The sequence below is a fragment of the Madurella fahalii genome, assembly GCF_045866475.1.
Source record: "Madurella fahalii IFM 68171 DNA, scaffold_5, whole genome shotgun sequence".
NCBI lineage: Eukaryota > Fungi > Ascomycota > Sordariomycetes > Sordariales > Madurella > Madurella fahalii.
Window position 1 is genome coordinate 4,109,755 of NW_027263975.1, and position 26,984 is coordinate 4,136,738.

Sequence of the window (26,984 nt, forward strand, 5' to 3'; positions counted from 1 at the left end):
GAGGTTACCCGAGTTTCTACGTAGTCAGATTTGGAATGTCTCCGACTCGGCCGGCGGTGATCCCTCTGCTAGAGTAGTATGTATGATACTGTCTATAGGGGTTCTAGGTGCGCTTCGCTTTCCTCCGAGCGGGCGCTTCATTCCGTCATCGCAGTTCGCTGGCGCACCAGAGCTTCCCAGCTTCCTGCTTGACAAGCATCGACCATGATCCGCGAACTCGTCTATGGCCTTGCGGGCGTCTTCCTGCTGGCCTATGTCGTAGACTACGTATTCAGTCTCCAAGATGACCCTCGGGAGCCGCGTCGAATCCGCCCAAGATTCCCCGTCATCGGCCACGTGCTTGGGCTCCTGCAACATGGCCCGTCCTACTACCAGAAGACCAGGTTGGGACGCCGCCCCGAACATCTCCTTCCAACGAGACAATCTCAGAACTCCCGCTAACGCTGGTGTGTTGAAAATGGTAGCGAGATGGCCGACGCCGAGATCTACACTCTGGCGGTCCTCAACTTCAAGGTCTACATCAGCGCTTCGAGCCGGCTCCTGCCCATGATCCAGAAGCAATCCAAGGCGCTCTCCTTCCGGCCGTTCCTCCAGCTCGTAGCCCGCAAATACGGGGATGCGTCACCCGAGACCTACGACATCTTCGGGGGCAGTTTACCCGACGACCTGAGCCACACGGTCAAGATGAGCCTGATGCCCGGACCAAACCTGGACGACCTCAGCCTGCGCATGGGCAAGCGAGTCCTGGTCGACATTGACGCCTTCCTCCAGTCGGGCAAGACCCGTCTCCTCAAGTGGTCTCGGCACGCCATCGTCCAAGCGACCAGCTGCGCCGTCTACGGCGAGAAGCACCCGTTCCAAGACCCCGAGGTCGAGAGCGCCTATTGGTCATGGATGCCGTACCTCAGCGCGCACCTGGTCGGCTGGCTCGACATCACCGGCAAGGGCTACGCCCTCCGTGAGAAGGTCTTCAAAGCCTACATCAAGTACTGCGGGGCTCTCCCCGCCGGCACCTCGCACCTCATGAAGGAGCACCAGCGGCTGCTGGACGACGCGGGCGTCCCGCCCACTGATAAGGCCAAGCAGGCCGCCATCTTCACCATCGCGTCCTTCAGCAACTCGGCCCCGACGTTGTACTGGACGCTGTGGGAGCTCTTCTCGCGGCCCGACATCCTGGCGCAGGTCCGCGCCGAGCTGGTGGCCCACGCCGTGGTCCGCAACGACGACGGCAGCGGAAGCGGCAGCGGCAATAACAGCTTCACGCTCGACGTAGCGGCGCTCAAGCACCACTGCCCGCTGCTGCTCTCCGTCTTCCAGGAGACGCAGCGCACGCGGCACGTCAACCCGAGCTTCCGCAAGGTGATGACGGACGTGGTGCTCGACGACAAGTACCTCCTCAAGGCGGGCAACTACCTGCAGGTGCCGGGCAACGTGATCCACGGGGAGCGGGGCATCTGGGGCGCCGAGGCGGCCGAGTTCGACCCGTACCGCTTCGTGCCGGGCCACCGCGACGCCAAGCCGAACGGGGGCGGCGCCGACGCGAGCGGCTTCGTGCCGTGGGGCGCGGCGCCGTACCTCTGCCCCGCGCGGCAGTTCGCCGCCGTGGAGATCATGATCGTGGCGGCCCTGCTGGCCCTGCGGGCGGATCTGCACCCCGTCGGGGAGGACGGCAAGGAGATCAAGTGGGACCGGAATCCGCCGCTGAACTTTTCGGACCTGTCGACGCTCTCGCCGCCCAAGAAGGATGTGCCGATGCGGATAACGGTCAGGCAGGAGTGGGCTGGCAAGTGGAGCTTGAAGATGGGCGAGAGCAGAAGTCGTGTCCCTCTCGCCTCGGGTTGAATGAAAGCTATGGCGTAGTATGATGTACCGAGAAGAGAATCCTGCCCCAAGAACTGAACTATTACATTACCAAAGAGATACATTCCAGGGAAAAAAAGAAAAAAAAAATCCGCTGCACTTGTCAGCATGTAGCGTCATCGGTTGCCTTTCCTTGTCTTTTAACGCTGCCAAAGGTGACCCGCCCCAAGCCTGTCTAACCGGCTGAAAACCGTCATCATCCCAAACTTCGTCCACTCCGCATTACAAGTTGGCGTGAATCGTTGCCACCCCGTGCGAAACGTATGCTCCGAGTAAACCGCCGTCTACTTTACCTTGACCGCCGTCCGTTGGGTGTCGCCAGCGCGGGCTCTTTACCCCGGGAGTTCATCTTGCGCTCCGCATCCTCGATTTCCGACTCCTCCGCCTCGGACCGGTCATCCTTGGCGATGCCCAAGAACACGAAGCGGTAGGCGCTGCGGAACAGGCAGTACAGCCAGAACAGGTTGAGCGCCTGGAGCGCGGCAAGCAGTCCAAAGGTGATGGCTTGTGAGATCCAGCACTTGTACTGCTGCGTCTCCCAGTTCAGCTCAAAGGGGCCGACGGTGCGGAACTCGGTGGCGATCGAGTAGAGAATCTTGAGGTTGATGTAGTGCCGGAGGTAGATCCAGACGGCGATGCAAAACGCAAACGAACCCCCCTGGGCCGGGTGGTCGAGGTAGTTGAGCGATTTTGAGAACTGCAGCCATAAAGCAAAAAGACGGGGGGTTAGTCACGACAAGAATCGCTCAAGGACGGAACGTTCAAATAAATCAAGGGGCTAAAAAAAAAAAAAAAAAAAAAAAAACCTACCGCAAGGAAGAGGTCGCTAATGTCATGTGTGATGTAGACCGCAATGCCCATATACGTGAAGTGAAAGCGGTAGCTCAGGCCAATGAGAGAAATGGTAATGATATGGTGCATGATAAGCTCCTTAAAATCCTTGCGGCGCTTCTCCTGGCCGAGGATCATGACAATGGCCTGCTGAACCCAGAAGGCGGCCTGAAACAGGTAGTAAAATTTGAAGACGGCGTCGTGAGTCTTGTGCGGAAACGACTCGTACATACCGCGAGTCTCAAAGTACCACAGCCCCGGGGTGTGCTTCATGGTGTACAGGCCGAGCGGCCCGATGAAGGCAATGTAGCACACCGTGTACATTTGCTCCATGAAGCGCGCCTGCTTGCCCCGGGACTTGATACCCCCGAGACGGGCCAGTGGCCGCAGAATCTCCTGCATGATGAACTCGCGCGTGAAGGTGAGGAAGATGGTGTAGAAGGAGACGAAGGCGAGGTCCCAGAGGCCCTTGCCATACCGGCCATCTTGACCGTCGAGCTTGTAGGAAAGGAAGATGAAACGGTGGACAATGTTGGACTCGGTCGGATTGATGGCGTAAAGTGACAGGAAGCCGATCATGAGAAGCAGTGGCAGGCCCCATGAGCGCCGGAAGAGCCACAGCCCACGTGATCCCTTCCTACGCCTCGAAGACCTGTCCTGCTTAGCCGGCCGGCCGGGACGCGCATGGCCGTTAGACTGTGAGGATGGACCCTGAGGGCTCAACTTAGCGCGCCGACGCGATGAGCCGCCATCTTCTGCTGTTGCCTGGAAAGAATCGGCCGAGGTGCTGAGCAGCGAAAACGCTTCGGATGCAGCCATTCTCGGCGGGTGTGCGTTGAAACCCCTACGGCAGCCGACAAGGAAAAATGCGCTGGTAGGAAAAAAAAAAAAAATGGACGTTGAGACGCTCAATTGACGATTGTGGAAAATGGAAATGAAGGCAAAGTCGGCCTGGAGCCGGGGTCCGCGTTGAGCTGCGCGCTTTGGTTGGCCGATCGGAGGCTACGGAGTAGGTAAGCAGTCCTTCTGGTAGCTTTGATGCAATAAGCACTTGGCCAATCTTGGCTGTGAGAGAGGAGGGTCCGAATTGGTTGCACCACAACGCTGCGGCTGCAATGCAATGTCCCCGTCTCCATCTAACCTACTACCCCTTTTTCCGAGCTGTTTTGTACGATTCATTCCCCTATCCGACAGTTGCCCCCCCCCCCCCCCCCCGCTGATGTATTGTACTCTACAAAGCCGTTCACCGCATTCTGCCACGCGGCCATCTGTCTCTCTCCGCAGTAAGCACCGATCTCCGCACATGATGACAGGTCTGATGCAGCTCCAATTATTCCTTCTTGTTCCTCCGCATCCTACAGATCACGTGTGTGATTCGGAGACGCAGGGTCCAGGATTCCAGGAAAATCATCGCCGGGGACGGGTCCATGGGGCTGTCCCGTCCCGGTTCAGAGCGGAAAGTCGGAACACTGGGGCCGATAACCTAAGATGAACCAATCAAGCCCAGGCGGACACCAGAAGGGCAACCCGAACCCTCTAACCTCATTTACCCTAACTCTTAATTATCCAATGGAACTATTCCCAACCCACTGACCACTTCATACCGTGTCCGCTCCAACAGCGCATCCACCTCCTCAGCCCTGTAGCAGGCCTCATTATAGCAAGCACTAAATACCATCCTGCCCTTCCACGTCCACAGGTACATCTGGATATCCGAGTTCTGCATGGTTGAGCTCATCCAGAACTCGCTCCTCGTCTCCCAGTCGCCGTACCGCGGCGCCAGAAACGCGTCGACGACGCCAATGCTCGACACGGACGGCGTCCGGCTCGGCGGCGGCGGCATCCCGCTGCGGAGCATCTGCTCCGACATGGCCATCAGCGGGGCCAGGTAGCCAAAGTCGCCGTCGGCGAACGCGAACGGGGCCCTGTACCGCTCGTGCAGCGTCTTGGCGAGGGCGCCAAATGAGGTGTTCTCGGCCTTGGACAGGCCGCCGACGGCCATGGGCACCGCCGTCTGCAGGCTGGCGGCTCCGTGGCCCCGGTGCGGGCTGAATGAGGACGGGAAGAAACGCCGCAGGTCGACCGTGGTGAATTGCACGTAGGATGTGCCCACCTCGCCGGCCGATGACTGCATCTTCTGCGTCGCCGATATGAGCCCCGCGTGGAAAGCCGAGGTGACGGACACGCCCTGGCGCTTGCACGCCCGGACAACGGCGTCGGTGGTGTCCTTGCTCAGCGCCAGATCCCGGTGGACGGGCCTCCGTAGCTGCGGGCCGAACAGGCTGGCGAGAGACGTCCCGAGTCGTAGGATGCTAAACACGAGCGGGTAGAGCATCACCGCCATGCACCGTTTGGCGAAGCTGAGCGGTTGGTGCTTGGAAGAATGCGTAACCTTGAGGCTCAGCAGGAAGAAGATGAATCCAAAGACTGCCATTTTGACTGACAGCAGGGGCGAGCTGGAGATGCATTATTAGCCTCGTCCTGGACAGCTCGCATCTTGCTCCTCTCAGCATGGGATAATGGTACAGTACCTCGTCTCTTGTACGTCGGTTGACTTAGGTGCTGGCGGGCTGGTACGTTGCGCTCCTGGAGTAGGCAGTTGGATAGGTCTTGTCTGGCTGGCAAAGTGCTCGAACGTTGACTCTGCGTCTCTGTAGTTCTTCTCTGACGGCACGGACTTCATCCCAAGCCACTCATCTAAAGGCCGACTCAAGCAAACAGACTCAGCGGCCAGTGGCTTGACCGTCTTGTTGCCATTCTTTGCCCCTCCAGCCAGCGCCGTGAAGAGGGCATGATACAAGTGCAGTATCCCCCGTCCATCGATCAGAACATGCGGCGCCTGGATGAGGAGTCTATAATCCTCGTCATCGTCATTGCGCAGGAGGTGCAGTGTAATGTGAAACTGGCTTCTAAAGCCCCCAAAGAGCTCGTCGGCCGTGGTGCCGTCGTGCACGCGGAAGGACCTGTGCTGCCAAATGTCGATCGAGACAGGGTCGTCGGGCATGGCAACTTCCATTTCCCGAGTCACTGGGTTCACCACGGTGACAATAGTGGGGAACTCGCGTCGAAGGTCTGTCCATGCTTGTCGCAGAGTATCCTCAATATCGAGGGTGCTAGCATCCTTCCCACGGTATGCAAAGGACACGCAGCAACCGACCATCCAGTGCACCGGTTCGCCCTCGGGCGCAGCGAGGGTCAGGTAGAACGACTCCATCGAGCCCAACTTGCGGCGCCAAACACCATTCCGCTCCGTCCATGGAAAGGTGGCAGCCATTGTGACGGGTTATGCGGCTGCGATAGGCGCTTGCGGTGTCAGGTGGTCTTAGCAAGGGCGGGATAAACAATCGAAGTCTTTTGGTGTAGCAGCCAGCGGGGGCACCTCGTAGTCCCAGTCAAAGAGCGGGTTGCCGATGTAGGTTGTGAGGCGTCACCGAAGACGGCAATCACATGAAGAACTGAGATCGTGGAACTGCTGACTGCTAATGGTTTAGGTGTTTGATAATGCAAGGGCCTTGGGACTTGGGGGTGTAGTGGCGGGACCGGGCATACCACAATATGGTTGGTACGGTACCTGGGTACCTTGAGCTGGGATCCCGATGGTGCCGAGAAAATACTGCAGAGCTCGTATACATGTAGTACACCTGTACAGTACAGTACAGTACAGTACAGTACGTTGTTGCACTGAATCCTCCGAACCCGCCAATACTACAGCACCTTATGCAGATGCATCTCACCCTGGTAATCCAAGCCCACGCAGCTGGGCCGGGCGGAATAGATCCCGCAATCCAACTTCAGCCTCGGTCATTACGACATGAAAATGAAAATGGAATTGAATCCAACGCCTAATCATTCGCTAGAAACACAAAGATCTCTCTATGGTAAGGTAAGCCAAGGTGAAGATAAGGTGCCTAAGAAAACATCGAGGTAGTTGGCAAATTGCCCGCTGAACGTCCCGCTTTCTAAGCATCTGCTATCCGGACAACAAGCTTCTTGCCGCGCACTTCTCCTGCCCTCAACATCTCCAAACCATCAATAATCCCCTGCCACCTCCCTGCCACCTCCTGCACGGGATGACTCTTAAGCTTGCCTTGGTCGATAAGCATCTGGACCTCGCCCGCCCACCTGACGCCCAGATCAAACTTGGCCGGGTCCGCCTTGCGGTAGTAGGGCTCCTCGAGCTTGACCTCGTGGCCCATGACAACGTATGTCAGGGGAAAGTCTACTTTGACCGCCTTGCGCGTCCTCCACTCGTCACGGGCGTGCTCCAGGCTCGCATACCGTGTGCCCGCGCGCCCGAGCGCCGTGAAGCAGCAGCGTACCGACTCCGGCGTGGTAATACAGTCGATGGCCCCGCGCAGCGTGCCCTTGGTGTGATCCTTCACCGTCTCTCCGCATGTTGGGGACACGTAGGGGAAGGTGCTCACGGCACCGTAGCTCTTTACCAGTGCCGAGGAGGCTTGCGAGCACACAGCGACTGGGTCGTAGCCGGCGCTGTCACGAGAGTCAGAGAAACAGTGCTATTAATTGCAGTGACATGCAGTCATATGAGTTTTTGCCCGTTGAGACACGTACCTCGCAAGCAATTGACATGCCATCGTCCCCGATGCGGTGGCACCACCGTACACAAGAACAGGCTGCCTCGTCCCGTCATCCCTCAACGGCGCCGGCTTAGATGGCGTCCCCGTTAGCTGCAGAGAATGCTCCATGGCCAGCGCAACAGTTGCCCATCCGACACCGCCCAGCGCGGCCGCTTCGAGGTCGCTCCACGAGTCGGGAATGCGCACCAACAGTCGCCCGTCCTGTACAAGGTATTCGCCAAACGCGCCCGAGTCCGGATTCCCCGGGTTGGAGCCGTGCATCGGTCCGCAGACCCGCGTCCCGACCGCCACGGTGGATTTCGGCCCTGTCTCGGCGACGATGCCCATGAAGTCGCAGCCCATGATGGCGCCGGGCACGGGGAAGTACTCGGCCATCTTATAATCCGTCGGGTTGAGCGCCACAGCACACACGCGCACGAGCACGTCGTGGTCCCCTTTGGGCTCGAGAACTGCCCGGCTGTGATCAACCACCGGCGGGCCCCTGCCGTCGCGTGGCTGGATGAGGCATTCCATTGTTGATGGTATTCCGCGGGCCATGCTGGTGATTGCAGACTTCGAAATCTGAAAAAGGTGGGGATGTTTTGACTGTCCGGTATGTTAAAGTCCTAGTTGTCTGAGGGATAACTACCTGACTGGCCGCCAGGGATACAGGTTTATCGTTGTCGCCAGACCCTCGAGTCAAAGATTGACGTCTTCCTGATCTTTTGGTCGTCCATCCTCAATGTTACATTCGCCTGCATTATTTCCGATGCCAGGTCTTCCCGGAATGCGAGCAGCGGGGTGGCGTTCGGAAGGAATACCGGGTCGGAGGGTTTTCTCGGCATGCTCGTCAGCGCTAAGCACAGCCCTCCAAGCCTTCTGAGGAGGATTACGGACGGAGCCTAAATGCGTGGTGGGTTTCACTAATCGGGTATGACCAAAATCTTTCTACGCTATCGAATCCACATGATACGTGCGTTAGTTTTGTCCGTCTCCAATAGAACGATAATACCTACTAGAACTGGTAACCATTCAGGAAGTGTCGGCTGACAATGCCGCGCCCTCATACGACCGAAGCGCAGTGAAGTAACGTGCTTTGCTTATATAGCAACATATGTACCAAGTACCAGAGTCCCGATTAGTCTGCGTTCTCCGGACTCCTGAGTCGAGTGCTCTAATATATCACAAGTAAGAACCCGGAAAGCGTCTCGAGAAGCTGAGGCAGGCTGTCTGCTCGTCGCATCTCAAGATGGCTTCCTTCTTGGCCAGCACCGACTTCAACGCCGCCGACCTGGCTGGCAACGTGACCCACGCTATCACCTCCCACCTTCCCGAGGCATGGGCACCACACGTTGAGAAGCTCTGGGGGCCGTGGGCGGCCTATGCCACCCTGGCAATTGTATGGACGTACCTCTACGATTTCGGGTCGAGAGTGTATCGCGACCGTCGGATGCGCAAGTTCGGTGCACCACCTCCCGTCGTGCCCTTCAGACTCCCCTTCGGTTCGTCAGTCCCATGCCCTCCAGTCCTCGACTTCCCTCCTAACCTGTCAAATGACTTTAGCCATTGATCTTGCACTGTATTCGCTGTACAAGAATGCCAGACACAGCTTGTTTCCCCTGGTGTCCTCGTGGCTCGACGCGGTGCCGGGCCGAACCGTCGAGATGCGCACGTTTGCAACTGGTCTCATCTTCACCGACGAGCCGGCAAACATCAAGGGCATCATGCAAACCAAGGTATGAAAGCCTGTTGGTCAACGCCCGTAACCGGAATTCTGACACAGAACAGTGGTCGAGCTTCGGAAGAGGCGAAGTGACTCGGCGTATCTGGGGCGACATGCTCGGTGATACCCAGATCTTTGTCGGTGGGCCATGAAATCCTTGCTTCTCCCCATGTCAACGCAAAACAGAATTCTAACCGCCAGTGTGCACAGTTGACGGAGAGGATTGGCACAAGAGCAAAGACCGTATCAAGGACCATGTATGCTCACATTTATTCCGGGTCCCGTCCAACCCGTGATTTGGCTAACACCAGAACGCTCAAGGTCAGCAAACTTCGCCCAACGGACCTTTTGATTACCGAGCAGCATGCGCAAAAGCTTTTTGCGCGCTTTGATGTCAACAAGCCGGTCGAGGTGTTTGATCTCGTTGACCGGTACCAACTGGATGTCGTGACTGAGGTTTTCTTTGGCGAATCCGCCGAGTCTCTCACCTCCGAGCCGCCCTTCAGAAAGCCTATGGACACGTTGCACCCCATCAACACAATGCGTATGCTCTTCGGGTGGGCATTCCCTTCCCTGAACTTGCTTCACTTTGTACCAAAGCTAACCAATTTGCAGCAAAAACGCGTATTACGTCAAGGACAAGTATCTTGCTCCCAAGGCACTTCGGGATTTGAATGCCTACTGCTACGGCATGGCGGATAAAGTCTATGCCAGAGACCTGTCCAAGAAGTCCCTCGAGGAATATACTATGCTAGAGGAGCTGGCCAGCCAAAAGAAGAGCCCCCAGGTACATAATTATGGACATGATCTATCAAGTACATTGTGACTGACCGATTACCCTCTACTAGGAAATCAAAGAGTCCATGATGTCTATCATGCTTGGCGGAAAGGTAACATTGCCATCTAGTTACCCGGCACTCGAATCTGCGCTGACAGCGGGCGTTATTAGGACCCTTCTGCAATCCTCATCTCATGGGCTATCTTCCTAGCGGGCAAGCACCCCAACGTGTTCTTGAAGATGAAAGAGGAAGTCGAGCGGGTGTAAGTGTTCCTGTAGCCACATAGAAGCTGAATACGCTGACTCTGAGCCCCATTAGCTGTGGCTCACGGCCACCGACGCCCCATGATATCAAGCACTTCACTTACATTCGCTACGTCATCAACGAGACTTTCAGATTATACCACCCTCGTAAGTTTGGTCAATGAGCGTGAAGTTTGCTATCTGTGCATGGGGCTGATGAAGCATCCAGTTGGGCTCAATGTGAGGGAGGCTCTGGAAGACACTACTCTCCCTACCGGAGGAGGCAAGAGTGGCAAGGAGCCTCTGGCTGTCGCTAAGGGCACCACCGTCAGTAAGTCACACCGCGGGGTTCGTTTCATGCCAGGCGGCATAGCGGCTGACATGTAGCCGCAAAGTCTACTCCCTAGGCGGCATGCAGCGTCGGAAGGATATCTGGGGAGAGGATGCCACTGTGTTCCGGCCCGAACGCTGGGAGGGCGCCAGCGTTGACAGGTGGCACTTTATTCCGTACAACCAGTGAGTGACTCTCCTGCGTCGCGATGTTGAGACGATCGAATTGGCCCGCTGACTTGACGAACTCTAGTGGGCCCCGCCATTGCATCGGTCGTGTCTTTGGCCAGCAGCAGATGGAGTACATCCTGGCGAGGATCTGCCAGGAATACGAGGACATCCGGATACCCCCCGGGCAGCCTGAACAGCGCATCCGCATCGAACTCAACTTGAAGATGGCATATCCGTGCATGGTCGAGTTCGTGAGGAAGAAGAAGGAGTAGAGATGGGATTTTGTGCAGTGGTGACTGCGTCTGTTGAGGCCGCTTGAGTTGGCGTTTATGAAGATAACACCGTGACCGGGACTACACGCTGAAACAGTGCTGGGGTTAGTGTTTCATACCACTATACCCATCATACTCTTCGACTCTACCCTTCGCTAGTTCAGCAGATTCATACCCAAGGCTAACACGTAGGTACGGAAGTTCGAGTAGTTAGAAAGTAAAAGGCATTGATCTTCTATAGCTACTACTGTAAGAAGTAGCAAATGGAGGACCTTAGAGAAAAGAATTATAGCAATATATTAGGTCTAGGACGGGTAAATACTACTATATAAGCATCCAGAGGTTCTTATGCTGATAGTAGGTGTAGGGGCCAAAGAGTAGCCAGAAATGGCTGCTCAGTGGCGGGGAATAACATAGAACAGTCAGTACTAAGCATATTTCGAGTACGGTATAACCTATATTGAGATACCTAATCTCAGGCTAGGTGTTCACAGTGTTCAGTTAACGAAAGTACACCATCTTGAACTGGGCCTTATGATTGGACCAGTTGGTCACTGCACGAGTAACAGGCAAGCAGGCACTTTTTAGTGCCTCACCTTTCACTTCAGCGCTTATTAAACAGCATAGCACACATTTAACGTTAAGCCCTATTCCGAGATAAAGACAAAAGAGAGTCTACGTTATATGTAACGGGCTGAACCCGACAGATAGAGTCTCGGAAACCCTTAGCATGTCCCGTATTACGACCTCGCGCTCTTTCCTTCTCTCTTGTTCCTTCCCCAAGTTTAGTATACTCGTATAGTCGTCACCAGCTAGTTGTAATATACTCGTTAGGACCGTTGTACTATATTCAAAATATTTGGATTGCGGCGCTACCTCGCAACGGTTTACTGAGTAAATGGAACCGGACCACCGCCCACCGTCCCCCCCACTGTATTGGGCCAAAACTTGGCGTTCAGCCCATCAACAACTTCTTTGACTGCAGGATCCTGGGCAATCCAGTCATCGTACGTCATAGTCATCAGCTGAGCTCGGTCCAGCCGTGCGTACTCATCGATCCACGTCCGCGCCGCAATCTCGGCCACGGGATCATCGGCCACGACGAGATCCGACTGCGGGTACAAACCCCCGTGAACAGCGCGTAGCCGTGCCGGAATCCCGTGCTCGCCGGTCAGCTTCGGCTTCAAACTGCCGGTTAGAAGATCTGCCGTGTATTCGGCATCCGAGTCCCCGAGGTAGACGTCTGATAGTCGGGTGCAGGACGAGAAGACCATTTGTGGATAGAGCTTCCTCAGCTCTAGGCTGACCTCGATCATAGCTCGGTCGAGACGGCTGGCTAAAAGCACTTCCGGGTCCGATATAGGAGATCCGTCCTTGGGGTTTACTGCTGTTCCCCGACGCGTATCATAGCGCAGACCCAGGCCGCAGTGGACAATCTCGGGTATGATATGGCCAAACTGCGGGATGGGGTTGTCAATAAACGACCTGATGTGCTCCATTGTCGTGTTCGTGAGGTACTCGTAATCCAGCACCTTGAGCCGTTCCTCCGGGCTGGTGGTTTTCAAGGCCAGTCCTTTCCCCCCCAAAGCAATATCCAATATTGGTTGCGGGTAGAACACTATAATAACGCCCATGGTCAAGTTCCGCCAGGGTTCATGGTCCGCCACGATGGTGTCCATCAGCCTCTCATACGCCCAGATCCGCATCTCTCCGTCGCTCGACGTCGTTATCATGACCTTTGTGTCCCGTATATCCTCGAATGTGATAGACGTGACGGGCGCTGTGTGGCCCTGGAACGTCCGGTGCAGCTTGCCCGTTTCGACTTGCCAGATTCGGACCGTGTTGCCCGACGCTGACGCTACGTGGCTGTTCCCGGCGATAAAAGCGACCGAGGCGATGGGCGCCTTATGACCGCTGAGCGTCTGCAGCAGCTTTCCCGTGCTGGTGTTCCAGATCCGGATCGTCCGATCGAAGGAGCCCGTCGCCATGACATCGGCGAAGAGAGCCATAGAAGTAACTGCATCTGTGTGGCCGCTGAGTGTCTGTAGCAGGTTTCCCGTGCTCGTATCCCAGATCCGGATCGTGCCATCATACGATCCCGACGCCACCCACTTGTCCTGGCCGCAGTCCGAGAAGGCGACGGAAACTACCGGTTCCTTGTGGCCTTTTAGCGCATGCCGCAACTTACCCGATTTGGCGTCCCAGATGAGAACCTTTCGATCATCTGACGCGGATGCCACCAGCATATGCTTATCCGAGAATGCAACCGAGTTGACTGCCCCTTTGTGGCCTTCGAGTCTACGTATCAATTTGCCTGTATCAAAGTCCCAGATGCGGACTGTGTTATCCTCAGAGCCTGACACCACCCACGAGTACTCGGACGAGAATGCAACCGAGTTAACTGCGCCGCCGTGGCCCACGAGCGTTCTTTCTAGCGTGCTGGTATGACATTCCCAGATGCGCACCGTTTTGTCTCGCGAGCCCGTCACGATTTTCTTACGCCCGGTATAGCCGTAGCCAAGGTTGATGCACGCGGCCGAGATCACCGCTCCGTCGTGAGCTCGGAATGTATCAATCAGCGCACCGCTTCGGGGGGAAAACGACCTGTTGACCGCCTCCAGAAGGGCCGGACCGTCGGAATAGAAGCGGTTGTATCCTTTGATAATGACTTGCAGGTTGTTGAACTTGCTGTAACGAAGCCACGCGAGCATCCTGGCAAAGGCGTCGCCGGGCTGGCTCATATCGAGTTGAAAAGTGCTGCCGTAGTAGACTTCTTGTCCCAGCTGAGGGGCCCTCCCAGGCCCGGATTCCCAGCTGTCATATTCGAACAGCAAGCTCTCGAGGCCGGGCACTTTTGCATCCGTCTCCTGGAACGTGCTCGCAAAGTCATTCTTCTCGAGATTGATGCCCTTCGTCACGAGGGTGGTTCCTATCACATCACGGCCGTCGTTTTGACTCCACCTCCCGGTCTGGGCTGTCGTGCGGGCCCCGGTGGCGTCGTGGGACAGGAATGCCTTGCGTAGGCTCAGCGACTTGTCCGCGTTCGTGTGCAACTTGACGTCGAGCTCGTGGAGACGGAAGCCGTACTGGAATCCGTACTCGATAGCGAGGACCGAGTTCTCGGGGATTTTCATGGCTTGATCATAGAACCCGCGATGGCAAAATACGCCGCTGAATCTGTTGAAATTGGACTTAGGTTCCCGAGGGTGGCCCCAATCATCTAGTTCGGTGCGGTAGTACTTGTCCGTCTTGATACCGTCGAACGGCTTCCGTTCGTAAGGTCTTATGAAAGTGAACCAACGATTACTCGGTGGCTCGCCCTGAATTTTGGATAAAAACGTCTTTGAGCAGTATTTCTCTATCTGTTCCTTCCAATCGTACCCGGGCGGGAGGGGTGGAAGGGGTCTTGACACTCTTGGTTGCTTAAAATAGCCTCTATTTGGTTTGTCCGGGTCGTGGCGCGCCGCCATTCTGTGTTCGTGCTGATGGTAAGAGCAACTTGACCGGGCATTCGTATTGGAATGGAGTTTGCACCAGCAGACGGATTGTCAGGGCGAGATGGGAGTTGGGAGCAAAATGATGGGGAAAATGAGTTTCTGTGACACTGCAGGGAGCGACAAGGCGGCTCAATAATAGAGCGTTGGTAGGAGAAAAGAAGAGAAAGTGTGCCTTGTTCTGATCCCAATATGTGGGAGACTTTGAGTGGTATATATACAAAAGAGATCCCCTGCAGCCAACTGCGCTCTAACTCTTGGCAGCGCTAAGCGCCTGATCGGCTCGCGACTGCGCAGTGCCGCAGTGCCCAACGAAGTGACTTCCGGTGCTACTAGAAAGTGGGTATACCAAGAAGTACCTTCTAGGGCCCCTTGTCAGCTCGTGATACTAGCAGTTGGAGTATGTCGCTATGTACTAACCCCGCTTTTGCCAGCGGACTGTCAGATCCTTTCGCTCAGGCACGAAGTCTGACTTTGAGGTATCCGGACTGTATATTTGTGCCTAGATTCGAGAAAAATGGCCAGTCAACTAGGCTCAGTACCTAGAGAGGCTGCTTCCAATGTCCTAGTTGTTAACGACGTGCCTGTTGATAGTATAGTGCGGGAAAATGATAACTACCTACTGTCCTAACCTAACGAGGCGAATGTGGGCGATGCCAACCCCCTCCTAAGTCTCGAAAATCCGCCTGAGGGTAGTTAGATCGTTGTATCTACCCTGTCTGTGTCTGCGAATAAGCGACTGCTTGTTGTATTAAGGAACGGTCGCCCGAGTAAGAAGAAGATTGCTGTTGAGGAAGTGCCGGTGTTGAAGAAAGTGGTGTTTAGTACTGAGATGACTGTAAAGATTATGGAATGGTTTAAGGAGTGTAAAGTGTTGGGTCTTCTTAATAGTTCGAAGAAGAAAGATTATATGTCTGTCTGGGAATATGTTCTGGAGTGTTAGTAACCCTGGCCTTAGTTTCTGGACGAAAAAGACTGTTAAAGTAAAATACGATACCGAAAAGCGTTGTTTCTAAGTGTTTAAGATGTTCCTGGAGGGTTATTCTGGTGTCTTATACGATGAGAAAAGTGGCCTTCCTGATACCCTGAGTCTAGTTAGGAAGTGTTCTTTTAGAAGAATAATACAAAGTATCGTAATCTTAGTTGTATTCTGTACTGCTTGGCGATTGTAGTATCTATAAGGGCGTCTTCTGGCGGGTATGTGCGACTGCTTGGATATTATGGTAGGTGAATTGTAGATAGAAGTAGATGATAATGCTGAGGATTCTGGTTGCGATAATCCGGATCTTCTTAATAACGAGGACGACGACGATAGTAACGAGGTAACTAACGGTAATGATAGGTCGGTTTCTAAGACGATAACTAGTATAATAAATACTAGAGTATTGTCGTCAACTCCTGCAAGACGGTTAACTCCTATTCAATATTATTGTCTGGATACTGAGTTGGGGAAAACAGTCCCCAGAGGGCAGGGTCCCTCTGATCAGAGGGACGCAGTTGCTAGGATAGTGCCCTGGGGGCTGGAACTTGCCGTGGGCGCATTTTTCTTTCGCACCATAAATGGGGCTATCCTGGCCATTGCTCCTTAGACAAGACAATCAATTCAGCACTCTCTCTTCACACTTGTTGCAGGCTCAATTGACGAGCTTTCTTTGCGTGTAAAGTGATCTCCCTCTGACCAGAGGGAGCTCTATCTGCACATGTTGTTTTAACCTTGTTTAGGCTGCAGGGACCCGATTTGTGGTGGTGTCGCCTGGCCTGTCTTGTCTATCTTGTCTGTCGGGCATTTGGCCGTCTTTGCCCTCCCCCTTGTTTTTGGTGGGTATGTGGGTGTAGATGTGTGTTTCTGCACCATTTCACTGTAGAATTATAGGAGACCTGCTGTAAGTGGCTTGAAACTGTATTATTGACTTATGTCTTAAGCTCCTTAATATTGTTCTTTTCTTTCTCGAAGTGCTATAGCTATATTGTATATTCGGTATACTCAAGCGAGTAAGAGCTCCTTCTAGCGGTCGAGAGCTCTATAATGGATTTAGGCTTGGCTCCGATGTTAATACGCTCTTAGTATACTACTCCTTAGCTCTGGGCATTAAAAATCGTAGGAGCTGTCGATCGTAGCTGTACTAGGCGTTGTAGCTCCGGCTGAGGAAGCCGTTATATAGCGTTCTAATCGCCTTACTAGGAGCTCTCGTTTTTCGAACTTCGCGAGATCGGGCGGCTGAGGAAGGCTCAAGAATAGCTCCCTGATATTTACGTCGGAGTTGATCTTGTCCCAGAGATCGGCAGCCACAGCTCTCGACTGGAACTCGTAGTTCTACGTGTCAGATGCACGGTACCTCTGAACGTTGGGAGTTAAATTGAGGATGGAAATTGAGGGTGTAATTGATTCTGTTCCTCTTGAACCTAGGTGGAGGCCAATCGCCCTCTTATTCCTAATTTCTTAGACCACAGGGATCTGGATTGAGGGGTCCCCTAGGAATTCGGATCACACTAGCCCGGCTGCCCGGGTCGCACTAATCCGGATCACACTGATCCGGATTCATGCTTTGCAGATCCAGCTCCCTGATCCTTCTGACACTACGTACGCCAGTCGTCTAGGCTTACGAGGCGGGCCGTAGTATCGTCGGTCTTCGTAGTAGTCATCTTATCTGATTTGACCGTCGCTCTTACATTGCACTTCCAACAGTTTTTGATAATCGCGTTAATCACGTCTTAGATACGTATCTAACTGAAGTTCTTGATCGTAGAAGCAAAAGATCGCTCGCCGGGCTTATAACTATCGGAACTACAGCCTCTGGCACCCACTTGATCAATTAGACTCGTTGGGCACAGATCCTCATCAATGGGCTAGGCAGTCGCCCTGTTATTATATTGTTGTATCGTTACACTGCAGATATCGCTCAGGAAACAGGGAGCTCAGAAAGATGGCCCCTAGGCACACCCGTCACATGATCCGACACCTGTCAGCAGGTGCCCCCAGCTGTACCAGTAGGTCGCTCATTTGCGACGACAGTCCTCATTTCCAACAAGTTGTCTCTATTTGAGTTGTTGAGAGCCTTGGCTGGTAGAGCCTTATAATAGATTACGTTAGCTATAGTACCTGCGTTTTTGCTTCCAACTGTTCAGATCTGAGTAGTTGGAAGCTTAGTAGTTGCAGGGGTTCTGGGATAGCGATCCTTGCCTGACTGGGCAAGGTGTGGTGGCGATACTAGTTGGTATATTGAGGGTAGGGCTATTACCAGGGTTTGAGCAGTACGAGGTGGGCCGTCTCTTCTTACCTAAGAAATTGAAAAAATCCATCTTGGCATGAATTTGACCCCGGCAACTGTCTGGCACTGCGCAGTCGCGAGCCGATCAGGCTCTAAACCCTTTCAGATCGCAACAGTTTCAAATGCCACCTTTTGTAGGTAGAAAAGAAAATCCAGCAACCTAATTAGGTGGGTAGGTAGCCTTCAAATGTCTGAAATTGACTCCGCGTTGTCTGTAAGGCGGCGGAGCATTGTTTTCGGGGACGACTCTGCGAGCCTTGCAGCTGAATCTGCCTTGTCTGATGATGTCGCTAGTGGCGCAGTGGAATCATAGGTGTGCGTGTACTGCAGAGAGAGAGCTACAATGGCTTAGCGACCCGGTATGCACATAAACACTTAGGTGGTGAAATAGGCCTTAGGCTTATCTTCGCTGACCACCATCGCCCTCCGAGGACCCCTCGCGATGAATTTCGGTCGCTGCGCTTAGTTTTGTAACCACTGTCGCCGCCGACTCCAACCGACTAGAATGGATGAGAATCAAGTTTCCTACAATTACGAGCCGATCCAGCACGATCAGGTTCGGTTGGTCAAACTCAACCATGACAGCGACCGCATATTAGCCGTCTTCAAGACGTTCGCGCTTGAAGGACCTGCCCCTCCTTACCACGCCCTGTCCTATTCCTGGTTGAGCGAAAGCCCAGCTAACGACGCCACCGGAGAATACCATGTCCTTAAAACCGGGAAAGAACAGCTCCGTGTCCTCAATACGGTGCATGCTTTTTTTCGTGTCTTGATGTTAAAGGGTGCCGGGCCGGACGACACGTGGTGGTGGATCAACTCAAACTACATCAACCTGGCAAACGTGAAAGAGAGGAGCCAACAGGTGCAGCTGATGGGGCAAATCTATCTCAATGCCCACTCGGTGATCATTTGGCTGGGCGAGGAGTCGAACCACATCGATCGTGCTGTCGACTTATCTAACTGCTCAACAAAACAGTCAGGCAGCAAACATACGTCCTGGTTCCGAAGAGATTCGCCGCATTTTTCAGCAACATCATTACCAGCCACACTGGGCTGCCTGACAAGTCTCTTCCAGCGGCGATGGTGGTCTAGGACCTGGACTCTTCAGGAATATGCTATGAGCGCAAACGCTTCGTTCTGGTGGGGATTGCGGAGCGTCAGCCGGTTCGCCGTGGAGGGTGCTCTGATCGCTGCAGACCAGTGCACGTCTGTCGCGTTCAAAGGGGCTCCTGCCTTTCGTCACGGATTCAGCCGAAGAAGAGTACAGATGCTACACAAAAAGGGACAGGCCAAGGCCAATAAGCTCCACATGAGTCTAGTAGCGCTGGCCGCCTACAGTTCATGCTTCGAGGCTACAGACGACCGAGATCGTCTGTATGGCATCAAGGGACTGGCCACCGACAGCTGCTTCCTGGACGTGGATTACTCGTACGGCGTGGAAGATACGTACCTGCGCTTTGCGGGAGCATTCATTGAGCACTACAAGTCGCTGGATGTCATCTGCTTTGCCTCGATATACAGCTCTTTACCCGGCTCTGCGCTGCCATCCTGGGTACCTAACTGGCGAGCGAGAATAGACCCTCTGTCAGTTCCTTTAATGGTCAGCCAAAGTGCAAAGACTCACATCGGGAATCTTCGCCACTTCGCCCTTGCCATCGAGGAGCCCAGTAACCCGTCGCCTTGCTATGCCGCTTCCAAAGTCAGCGCCGCCATATACACATTCAAAGGCTCCAAACTTGTCGCTCGCGGAACGATCGTGTATGTGGTTCGATGGACTTGCCGGATCTAGGAATACCAAACTGATCCAGTGTTCCGCCCAACTGAGCTTGACCAAGGTCGAATCGGAATGCATGTCAGCCTCAGAAATCCTTCGGAGTGTGTTCAAAAGCTTGGTGCTGGACCGAAAAGATCGATTCATGCGCTTTGCCATGCCCGCTGATGAGTTTTTTCACGATTTCATGTGGCTATGTGGCCAGCTCAGGATGGAATCGGCATCGCTCGTGCCTAAGGAATTCCAGGAATGGTATGATTGCACCGAATCTCTCCTGATTCACGGGCGCAGCTTCGAGAATATCCTTCACGACAGCAACGAAGCTGTCGACATCGGCTCGTCCTCCTTAGCTCCGAACCTGGACGAGTACATCTCCGACACGTTTTTTTGGTAGATTCTTCGATACGGTCGTACGGATGTCTCTACGCCTGATGGTCATTCGCAGTGGGCGTATTGGCTTGGTCTCGGAAAAGGTGAGAAAGGGGGATCTGGTTGGCGTGCTTTTCGGTTGCAGCGTTCCCGTTTTGCTGCGGCAGTCCGGTGATGAAGGAGACGGCACTTTCACTTTTGTAGGAGAATGTTTCTTGGACGGATTTATGAATGGAGAAGGCGTGGGTGGTGATGATTGTCCCGAAAGGGATTTCTGCATTGAATAGCCTGGATGTGTTATCCCTTAAGAATAATGTCCTAGGGCTCCTATTTATCTTTAGAGTCTCCCTATCTCACTGTTCCTATATAATTCTATCCTCAAGACCTTCTAGGCCAATCCTATCTTCGATCACTAGTCTATTAGCTGTATAGTCAGCTGAACCCTCGCTAAGCCTTTGTTAGCAGCTCCGTCACTGAGTTGGCACCAGTAGGCGGCATCAGGGTTAGCGTAGCTTACATGGCCGTGTGACGTTGGTCTTGTCAAGGTGTATCTGACGGACAGTCTGTATACGACGAACGTGATGAATAATGCAACCAGTCTGATGGTGCAGTTATTGAGGGACATGAGGGTGACTGCCCGCTTCAGTCTCTTTTAGGAATTGTGCTATCGTAATTGCTTTGGCGCCTTGGGTTACGGTTGCTAGAAGAGCATTCCCCGGCCATGCTTCAAGGCGATGTGTAATGGATTCCATCAGGTGCGGAGGGAACTAGAAAGTTTCTTGGAGGAAGTTCCATGTGGTTAACTTCCAAGTTGCAACGCACTTAACAACGATACCGAACTGATGATATTCTGTCTGTAGAGAGGATGCCAATAGTTTGCGATAGAGAGATTTACATCACAATATGGCACCACAACACGGTCTTACCGTTGTATGCTCTAATTATCTCTATATAGAAGTTGGACTCTGCCTCGAATACTATCTTTGGCCCCTCAGTGTCGGTGGATGTCTGAAACAGTCCCCAGGAAAAACGTGAATCGATCGGTCGCATTATTATGAAGCATACATACATGTAGTATCCCCAACCCTGTACACGGTATATGCGCAAAGTCGATCCGAGATCGGGTGTGGACCGACATTCGAGCATATTACCCAACCACTGCCAACCATCAGAAAGTCGCCACACTCTGATTACTACCCGGCGTACTCCAAATAGACGGCCTCCTCGGCAGCGAGCTCTCACTCGGAGTCAACCGTCGTTGATTCCAACCTTCGACGATAAACAACCTGTCAGTAGCATATTCAAGTTCTGGGAGGTATGCCCAATGCCAGTTCCCTTGCCCGCCCGACGTCTCAGCCACAATGGCAATCTTGACGCGGAACTCAGCTTGTCCCAAAACGGTGATGAGCCGCGCCAGTTCGTTGCCGATGTTGTCGATCTTGGACTGGCACCAGTCAAGTCGGTCAATGACGATGTAGACGGTTCCCAAATCTCGATATTCCAAGAGGACTTCCCCTAGTAAATCGACTAACATATGTTCCTTCGTTCTATGATGAGTACTTTCCAAAGTTTGTCGAAACTGGGCGTCCTTGTCGCGCAGAATCTCGGGCCTCCATTCCACGATTTGGGAGATAATCGATGAAAGGACAGTATCGCCGGGTACGTAGGAGTTTTGGATGTCGGGGTGGCAGGAGAAGTAGGCTACTTTGCAGCCCTGGCGGGTGAGGTCTTCAGCAATATAAATGGACGCTGGGGAGAGCCAGCAGTGGGTGTAACCCTTGAATTTCCGACCTTCGGGTTGGGTGGAACCGCTTAAGAATAGGAGACTGGACTGGGGATGGTCTAGCCATTGTTGATATTCCGAAAGCTCTCTGAAGTATGCCTCGTGAAGTTGAAGGTATGCCGTGTATGGGACGTGCGGGGCGAACTTTTGATGGTTTGGAAACACCTCCATAAGCACTTTCTTGACGGAGGGGAAGTGAGTTCCCACCAACTCTGGGCCGACCTGGGGTTGTTAGCAGACAACTGGAAGGCCTTTCAGAGATAACTCACCCCTAGCCGTTGTTTAAATGCTGCGAGTTTCCTCACGTCTTCCTGTCTCTCCTGCCGCTCCGCCTCCCGCTTCTGATGCTCAATTTGGGATCTCAGTTCGTCATTTTGAAGCAGGAGTTTCTGCAGTTCCCTTTCAGCTAGCTCGGTTTTCTCAAGTAACTCCTGATGATACTTTGCCGCCTGATCTTTCGCCACGACTAAAGCGACCTCAGCGTTGCTCACTTTCTCTTCGAGAGATAGCACTGTTTGCTTGATTGTCCGGGACGTTTGGTGGAGCCCGAGCATTGCCACAGCATTAATCTCTGCGAGCGTCTTGTGGACGGCAGTGGCCGCGTTCTCGAAACTAGCCGTCGCTACGGGGTTAATTGCCAGGTAAACACGACCTGTTTGACGAGGGAGGTCAGCCAATGCGGTGGTAGAGCAAGGAGAGGAGTCAAAGTGCATACGCCTAAAACGAGTCAAATACTCAGTAGCAGCCCGGGAGAAGTCCAGGACTTTGTGGTAGGCTTCAGCGACCAGGTCTCTCATAGTAGGGCTGGGGTAGATGTCGCGCCAAACATCCAGCGTGGGAAGCAGCTTTTTGATTTCTTCCAGATGCTCGACAACACGGGTGTCGTTTTTCGTCTTATTCACGATAACCTAGATGGAATATCAGAACTCCACGTACATGAGCAAACTAGGGTCCAAAACTCACAATGAGAAAGATGGAAAGGGTTTGGTAGCCGACTTCGCCATATGGCCCCCCGGCCGACGATACCCTTTCTAATATCCCCTCATATGCACCTACGAACTGAGCAAAGTCGTTGAGATGGCGCTGCGCCCCGCTGGCCACCATCTTCAGCCCTTTGGCTCGTTCTTGCTGGTAGGCATCGTGTGCCCTTGTGGCAGAGTCCACCTCGTGAACAACCAGTGAACTCGAGACGGGACTCTCTCCGGCGATCTCGGATAGTTGTCTTTGCAGTCCTTCCCTAGAACTAGCAAGCTCCGCACGCCGCTCCTTGAGCTTCAAGGCACGTAATGCTCTTTTTTTGAAGTTTTCATGTTCCTTTTTGGTGGTCTCGGCATCCTTGCCGACCACGCTGTGAAACCGAGACATTGATTAGCACTCGCAACCATCACGACCTTTACGGAATTACCAAGCAGACATTTGCATACCTGCCGCTCTCAAACCACTGGACTGGTGGTTCTGATGCCATCATGTCGGCATGGGGACCGGACTTTGTTAGCCTGAAGCAACTCAGATGCGCGGAACGGCGACACTCTTGACGCGAAAATTGGGAGTGTCTGCCTAATGTATCTTACTATACCGCCTTGGTTAGGCCCGGGTGGCAACCCGCAGCGCCAATCCGCCGAGCTTTTTCCCAGCCCCCAACATCCCGACTGAGATCCCCCGCCCGCCCCAACCCCTCTTTGCTGCAAGGTCAGCTCTAGCGGATACATACATGGCATGATTGGCCACCAATTATCGCGCCGCATAGTGGACGGTCGGGGCAGTGCGCAGATCATACTACATACCTTAGATATGATGGAACAGAGTGTTACGGTATGCCTGATTCGGTCATAAGTGGTCTATCGCGGTCCCAGAGCCTTGCGCGCGACGGGGGATACCTGATCATCGGTACTTGGACACTTCTCCCACAACTGAAGTTCACACAGAATGTAACGAGCGTCCTCCCGCGGCACGAGGGAGCCCAGCGAACCAGGCATTACCGCAAGAGAAAGTAAGATGGCCTTTTCCTAGGAGTCAGTAGGTACTAAGTGAATGTACAGTAGCTGCAGTCAGAGCACACGTGAGCGGGTGATAAACTGCCGACCCTCCAACTTCTCCAAGGCGCAAGGCTGAGCGTCTAGCCCCCACCCCTACGACAGAGCTGAAGCGGGCATTCCGGGTTTCGGCGGTCTTGCGCAGTACCCCTGGACGCTGACTCATGGGCCATGGATGAGCGGCCCAATCAGTTCGACTCGGAGTAGCGCAATACATAAATATCTCCCAAAATGCCACTGCGGTAACGCCTCTCGCGGGGTTTTGGTCCGGACCCTCCTGCTACCCCCTCTTTCTTGACTGACCCCGGAATCTTCTGTGAATTTCCATTTTGAAGACCATTCGGACTAAAAACTAAGGCGGCTTGCGATGGGCCCAACAGAGACTACGGTACGCGTAAATCAAGAACACATATCACAGTTGAACTGAAGCACTTGCGCTAAGATTGTACAGGACCTGGCGCCCAAGGAGGCAGCGCTGCAGCAGAGGTACATCGAACTTCTCGAAAAACGCATTGCCCAACTGGAGGCCGCCGTGAAAGAGGGGGGTGAGAAGAAGGACCCAGACCCTGGTGAGAAGAAGGTGGATGCCGATAAAGAGAAGGTAAGCATCGTGGATGGCCGTTTAAGAAAAAGAAGGGAAAACAAGTGTGTGTAACTCATGCTCAAACAGAAAGAAAAAGAAGAGAAAGAGAGCAAAGACGCCAGCAGCCGATATCGTAATATCTTACGAAAGTGGGACAAGTCTACCGGGTCCCATGTTGATCAAATTGTCGGCGATAACTTCTTTACGCAGCCGACTAAGAATGTCGCCTACACCTTCCGGCGCGTGTACAATCCTGACACGGGTGACAAAGGTGCATACAGTGAGCTTGATATTGAAGATCCTGGTCTCAGGGGGCTACTGAGCGCAGAGATCCGTAAATACCCCGGAGTCAACTTCGACAGCGATATCATCACCATCAGAGCACCCTTTTCAGCTCTCATCCACAACTGGGACAAACTCAACGACCGAGCCAAGGTCAACCCTGAGTCGCAAGAGACAAAGGACCTCGTCAGCCTCCTCGACCGAGTCAGGACGACCCCAGAGCTCCAGGACTACTTCAAAACCCGGAAGTCCAATTTGGCGGCCAAGGTCACAACCTTCGACACGCTCTGGACAGTCTTTGCCCCCGGAACTCTTGTGGTGGCCCGGCTTTTCCAGAACAGGGAGCAGATCTTCAAGGTCAATGACAGTCCCATTCCGTGGTATGATTATGGCGCATATCGGCACCACGAGATGTGGGCGTGGAGCTGGGATTATGACGGCAAGAAGCTCCTGAAAATCGAGTACTGTCTGAAGTTTGAGCGGTTTAGGGGTACAAAGGCCATCACCGATCTGCCGTATTATCCGCTCGAATACTACGGAGATGAGGAGAAGATCAAGGAGATCAAGGATAAGTCCAGGGAGCGTGCACTCAAGTTCATCAGAGCAACAATCCGCTGCAAGCAAGGAGCGGAGCAGATGTTCAAGTACCATGGCCCGGCATACGTGAGCCAGAGGAATCTTCTCTCCAATAAGGATGACGGGCCGACTCTTGTACGTTTCGGCAGCCGCCATGAAATTGGCTAAACTATAAGTACCTTATTCACATGTTCATAGGACGGAGACGTCGCCGAGATGGCCCGAGTCAACCAAGACGACGATGAAGAACAGCAACAGCCAAAAATAGTCGACATCAGAGGCGAAATTCTCGCCGACCACGACGCCTTCATCCAATACCGTACGTTCCGCTAATCAGCTCGAACCTCACATCTCACACATTCCCTCCTAACATCCTCTTTAGGCACCAACAAACTTCCTCTCGGGGAAATAATCCAGCCCGACCATATCTTCATCGACGAGCTCCAAACCAACACCGAAGAATACCTCGAATTCGCCGACCGCCTCGAAAAAGTCGACCTCTCCGTCGGCCTCGACGAGGCAGACGACAACTACCTCATCTTCCCACCACGCATCCTTGGCTATGCCACGCGCGAAAAGGTCTGGGGCCAGTTCAGTCTCGACTTTGTCAGCGACCGCGCTGAGAAGCAGCCCGACAAGTTCAACGACAACCTCCAGCTCGACGCCAAGTACAAGCGCCTCATCAAGGCGCTCGTCCAGTCCCACGAGCTCAACACCACCGAGCGCGGGAAGCAGGTCGAGGATGTGGTCCAGGACAAGGGCAAGGGGCTCGTCTTGCTGCTGCACGGCCCGCCCGGCGTGGGCAAGACGCTCACTGCCGAGACGATCGCGCAGGCGACGGCGAAGCCGCTCGTCATTGTGAGCGTGGCCGAGATCGGGCTCGACGCGTCGCGGGCCGAGAGGAACCTGGAGAAGTTGTTCAAGCTCGCCACCAAGTGGGAGGCGATCCTGCTCGTGGACGAGGCGGACGTGTTTCTCGAGACGCGCGGGTCGACGTCGAGCGCGTCGCGGAATGCGTTGGTCTCGGTATTGCTGAGGGTGCTGGAGTATTACCGCGGCATCATCATCCTGACGACGAACCGGATCAAGTCGATTGACATCGCCGTCATCTCGCGCATCCACCTGGCCATCCGGTATGAGGATCTGTCGGTGGATCAGATGCGCTCGATCTTCAAGTACTTCCTTGATCAGCTGGAACCGGCCTGGATCGCGAACAGGGATGCGATTGATGACTTTATTGACTCGTTTGGGCACCATTATAATCTCAATGGAAGACAGATTAGGAATGTGGTGTCGGCGGCACTGGCGGCGGCGCGTCACGATGCGAGCGCGCCTGGTCCGAACGGGAAGACGAAGGGAGATGGGAGGATGACGTTTAAGCATCTGAAAGAGGTGTGTGAGATGACAAGGGATTTCCAGGAGCAGTTGAAGGAGAATACGAGGCAGCAGAGGTATAATAATGAGGTGATGCGGCCATGAGGGGGAGGAAAGGTGTCACAACTATTCCCTCTTCCACGCACAGCCGCAATTGTACGTGCCACTAGGTAGTGGTATCTGATCTACCGAGCGAATGCCACACGCAATGCAATCACTAAGGTATATTCGAACCCAGATCCAAAAGGCTCAAATCTAATTCCATCACAAACCGAACGCTGTTTATTCCTTTCGTGAAAACCCTATGAGCCCCCCGATAAACGGATGCTACCTACATACGCCATTTCATGCCCGATTCCCTCCAAACGACACACTCGAGTGGGTTTTTGCCTGAGACCGTGTTCCCATTGTTTCGCAATAAACTTGCGGTCGGTCGGCTGCAGTAACCAGCCTAGGGCCCTAGGTTTACTGGATCGGCGCTCCGATCATCCGCCATCTCTTCACCCCTCAGGCCCAACCATAAAACAACCTATCATTAACCCCCTCCTTCATTCCGACACCTATACCCCTAACAAGCTCCAAATCCCCCTACATCGAACGCCACCCCCGGCCCCAAGAACGGCGTCTGATTCACCCTCCGGAGATGAGGCAACGATGGGGCGCTC

The 26,984-nt window shown here is 53.9% G+C and overlaps 9 protein-coding genes across 9 annotated transcripts; 4 read left to right on the plus strand and 5 right to left on the minus strand.

Annotated features, from left to right (window-relative positions):
• Window positions 1–204: 204 nt before the first annotated feature.
• Window positions 205–1,842, plus strand: MFIFM68171_09811 (25-hydroxycholesterol 7-alpha-hydroxylase; the record flags this gene model as incomplete). The annotated part of the gene is made up of 2 exons (XM_071065230.1): window positions 205–383; window positions 465–1,842. The coding sequence occupies 2 exons, from the start codon at window positions 205–207 to the stop codon at window positions 1,840–1,842; spliced, it is 1,557 nt and encodes a 518-aa protein (XP_070921331.1).
• Window positions 1,843–2,149: 307 nt separating this feature from the next.
• LAG1_1 (sphingosine N-acyltransferase lag1) lies at window positions 2,150–3,510 on the minus strand (the record flags this gene model as incomplete). The annotated part of the gene is made up of 2 exons (XM_071065231.1): window positions 2,150–2,557; window positions 2,671–3,510. The coding sequence occupies 2 exons, from the start codon at window positions 3,508–3,510 to the stop codon at window positions 2,150–2,152; spliced, it is 1,248 nt and encodes a 415-aa protein (XP_070921332.1).
• A 739-nt stretch (window positions 3,511–4,249) lies between these two features.
• MFIFM68171_09813 (uncharacterized protein) lies at window positions 4,250–5,965 on the minus strand (the record flags this gene model as incomplete). Its single annotated transcript, XM_071065232.1, has 2 exons — window positions 4,250–5,147; window positions 5,223–5,965. The coding sequence occupies 2 exons, from the start codon at window positions 5,963–5,965 to the stop codon at window positions 4,250–4,252; spliced, it is 1,641 nt and encodes a 546-aa protein (XP_070921333.1).
• A 685-nt stretch (window positions 5,966–6,650) lies between these two features.
• MFIFM68171_09814 (Alcohol dehydrogenase GroES-like domain-containing protein) lies at window positions 6,651–7,826 on the minus strand (the record flags this gene model as incomplete). The annotated part of the gene is made up of 2 exons (XM_071065233.1): window positions 6,651–7,182; window positions 7,264–7,826. 2 exons carry the CDS (start codon window positions 7,824–7,826, stop codon window positions 6,651–6,653), a joined length of 1,095 nt encoding a protein of 364 aa, XP_070921334.1.
• A 691-nt stretch (window positions 7,827–8,517) lies between these two features.
• On the plus strand, window positions 8,518–10,785 carry MFIFM68171_09815 (uncharacterized protein; the record flags this gene model as incomplete). The annotated part of the gene is made up of 12 exons (XM_071065234.1): window positions 8,518–8,770; window positions 8,832–9,004; window positions 9,057–9,132; window positions 9,202–9,248; window positions 9,313–9,548; window positions 9,607–9,778; window positions 9,840–9,881; window positions 9,941–10,032; window positions 10,089–10,180; window positions 10,242–10,343; window positions 10,408–10,528; window positions 10,596–10,785. The coding sequence occupies 12 exons, from the start codon at window positions 8,518–8,520 to the stop codon at window positions 10,783–10,785; spliced, it is 1,596 nt and encodes a 531-aa protein (XP_070921335.1).
• Window positions 10,786–11,672: 887 nt separating this feature from the next.
• On the minus strand, window positions 11,673–14,255 carry MFIFM68171_09816 (uncharacterized protein; the record flags this gene model as incomplete). Its single annotated transcript, XM_071065235.1, has 2 exons — window positions 11,673–12,808; window positions 12,974–14,255. The coding sequence occupies 2 exons, from the start codon at window positions 14,253–14,255 to the stop codon at window positions 11,673–11,675; spliced, it is 2,418 nt and encodes an 805-aa protein (XP_070921336.1).
• A 3,798-nt stretch (window positions 14,256–18,053) lies between these two features.
• Window positions 18,054–19,975, plus strand: MFIFM68171_09817 (Heterokaryon incompatibility protein-domain-containing protein; the record flags this gene model as incomplete). The annotated part of the gene is made up of 2 exons (XM_071065236.1): window positions 18,054–19,306; window positions 19,714–19,975. 2 exons carry the CDS (start codon window positions 18,054–18,056, stop codon window positions 19,973–19,975), a joined length of 1,515 nt encoding a protein of 504 aa, XP_070921337.1.
• Window positions 19,976–20,856: 881 nt separating this feature from the next.
• MFIFM68171_09818 (uncharacterized protein) lies at window positions 20,857–22,936 on the minus strand (the record flags this gene model as incomplete). The annotated part of the gene is made up of 5 exons (XM_071065237.1): window positions 20,857–21,693; window positions 21,741–22,123; window positions 22,187–22,379; window positions 22,435–22,819; window positions 22,896–22,936. 5 exons carry the CDS (start codon window positions 22,934–22,936, stop codon window positions 20,857–20,859), a joined length of 1,839 nt encoding a protein of 612 aa, XP_070921338.1.
• A 935-nt stretch (window positions 22,937–23,871) lies between these two features.
• On the plus strand, window positions 23,872–26,424 carry MFIFM68171_09819 (Transitional endoplasmic reticulum ATPase 1; the record flags this gene model as incomplete). Its single annotated transcript, XM_071065238.1, has 5 exons — window positions 23,872–23,892; window positions 23,956–24,105; window positions 24,175–25,080; window positions 25,144–25,264; window positions 25,328–26,424. The coding sequence occupies 5 exons, from the start codon at window positions 23,872–23,874 to the stop codon at window positions 26,422–26,424; spliced, it is 2,295 nt and encodes a 764-aa protein (XP_070921339.1).
• Between the last annotated feature and the right edge of the window lie 560 nt (window positions 26,425–26,984).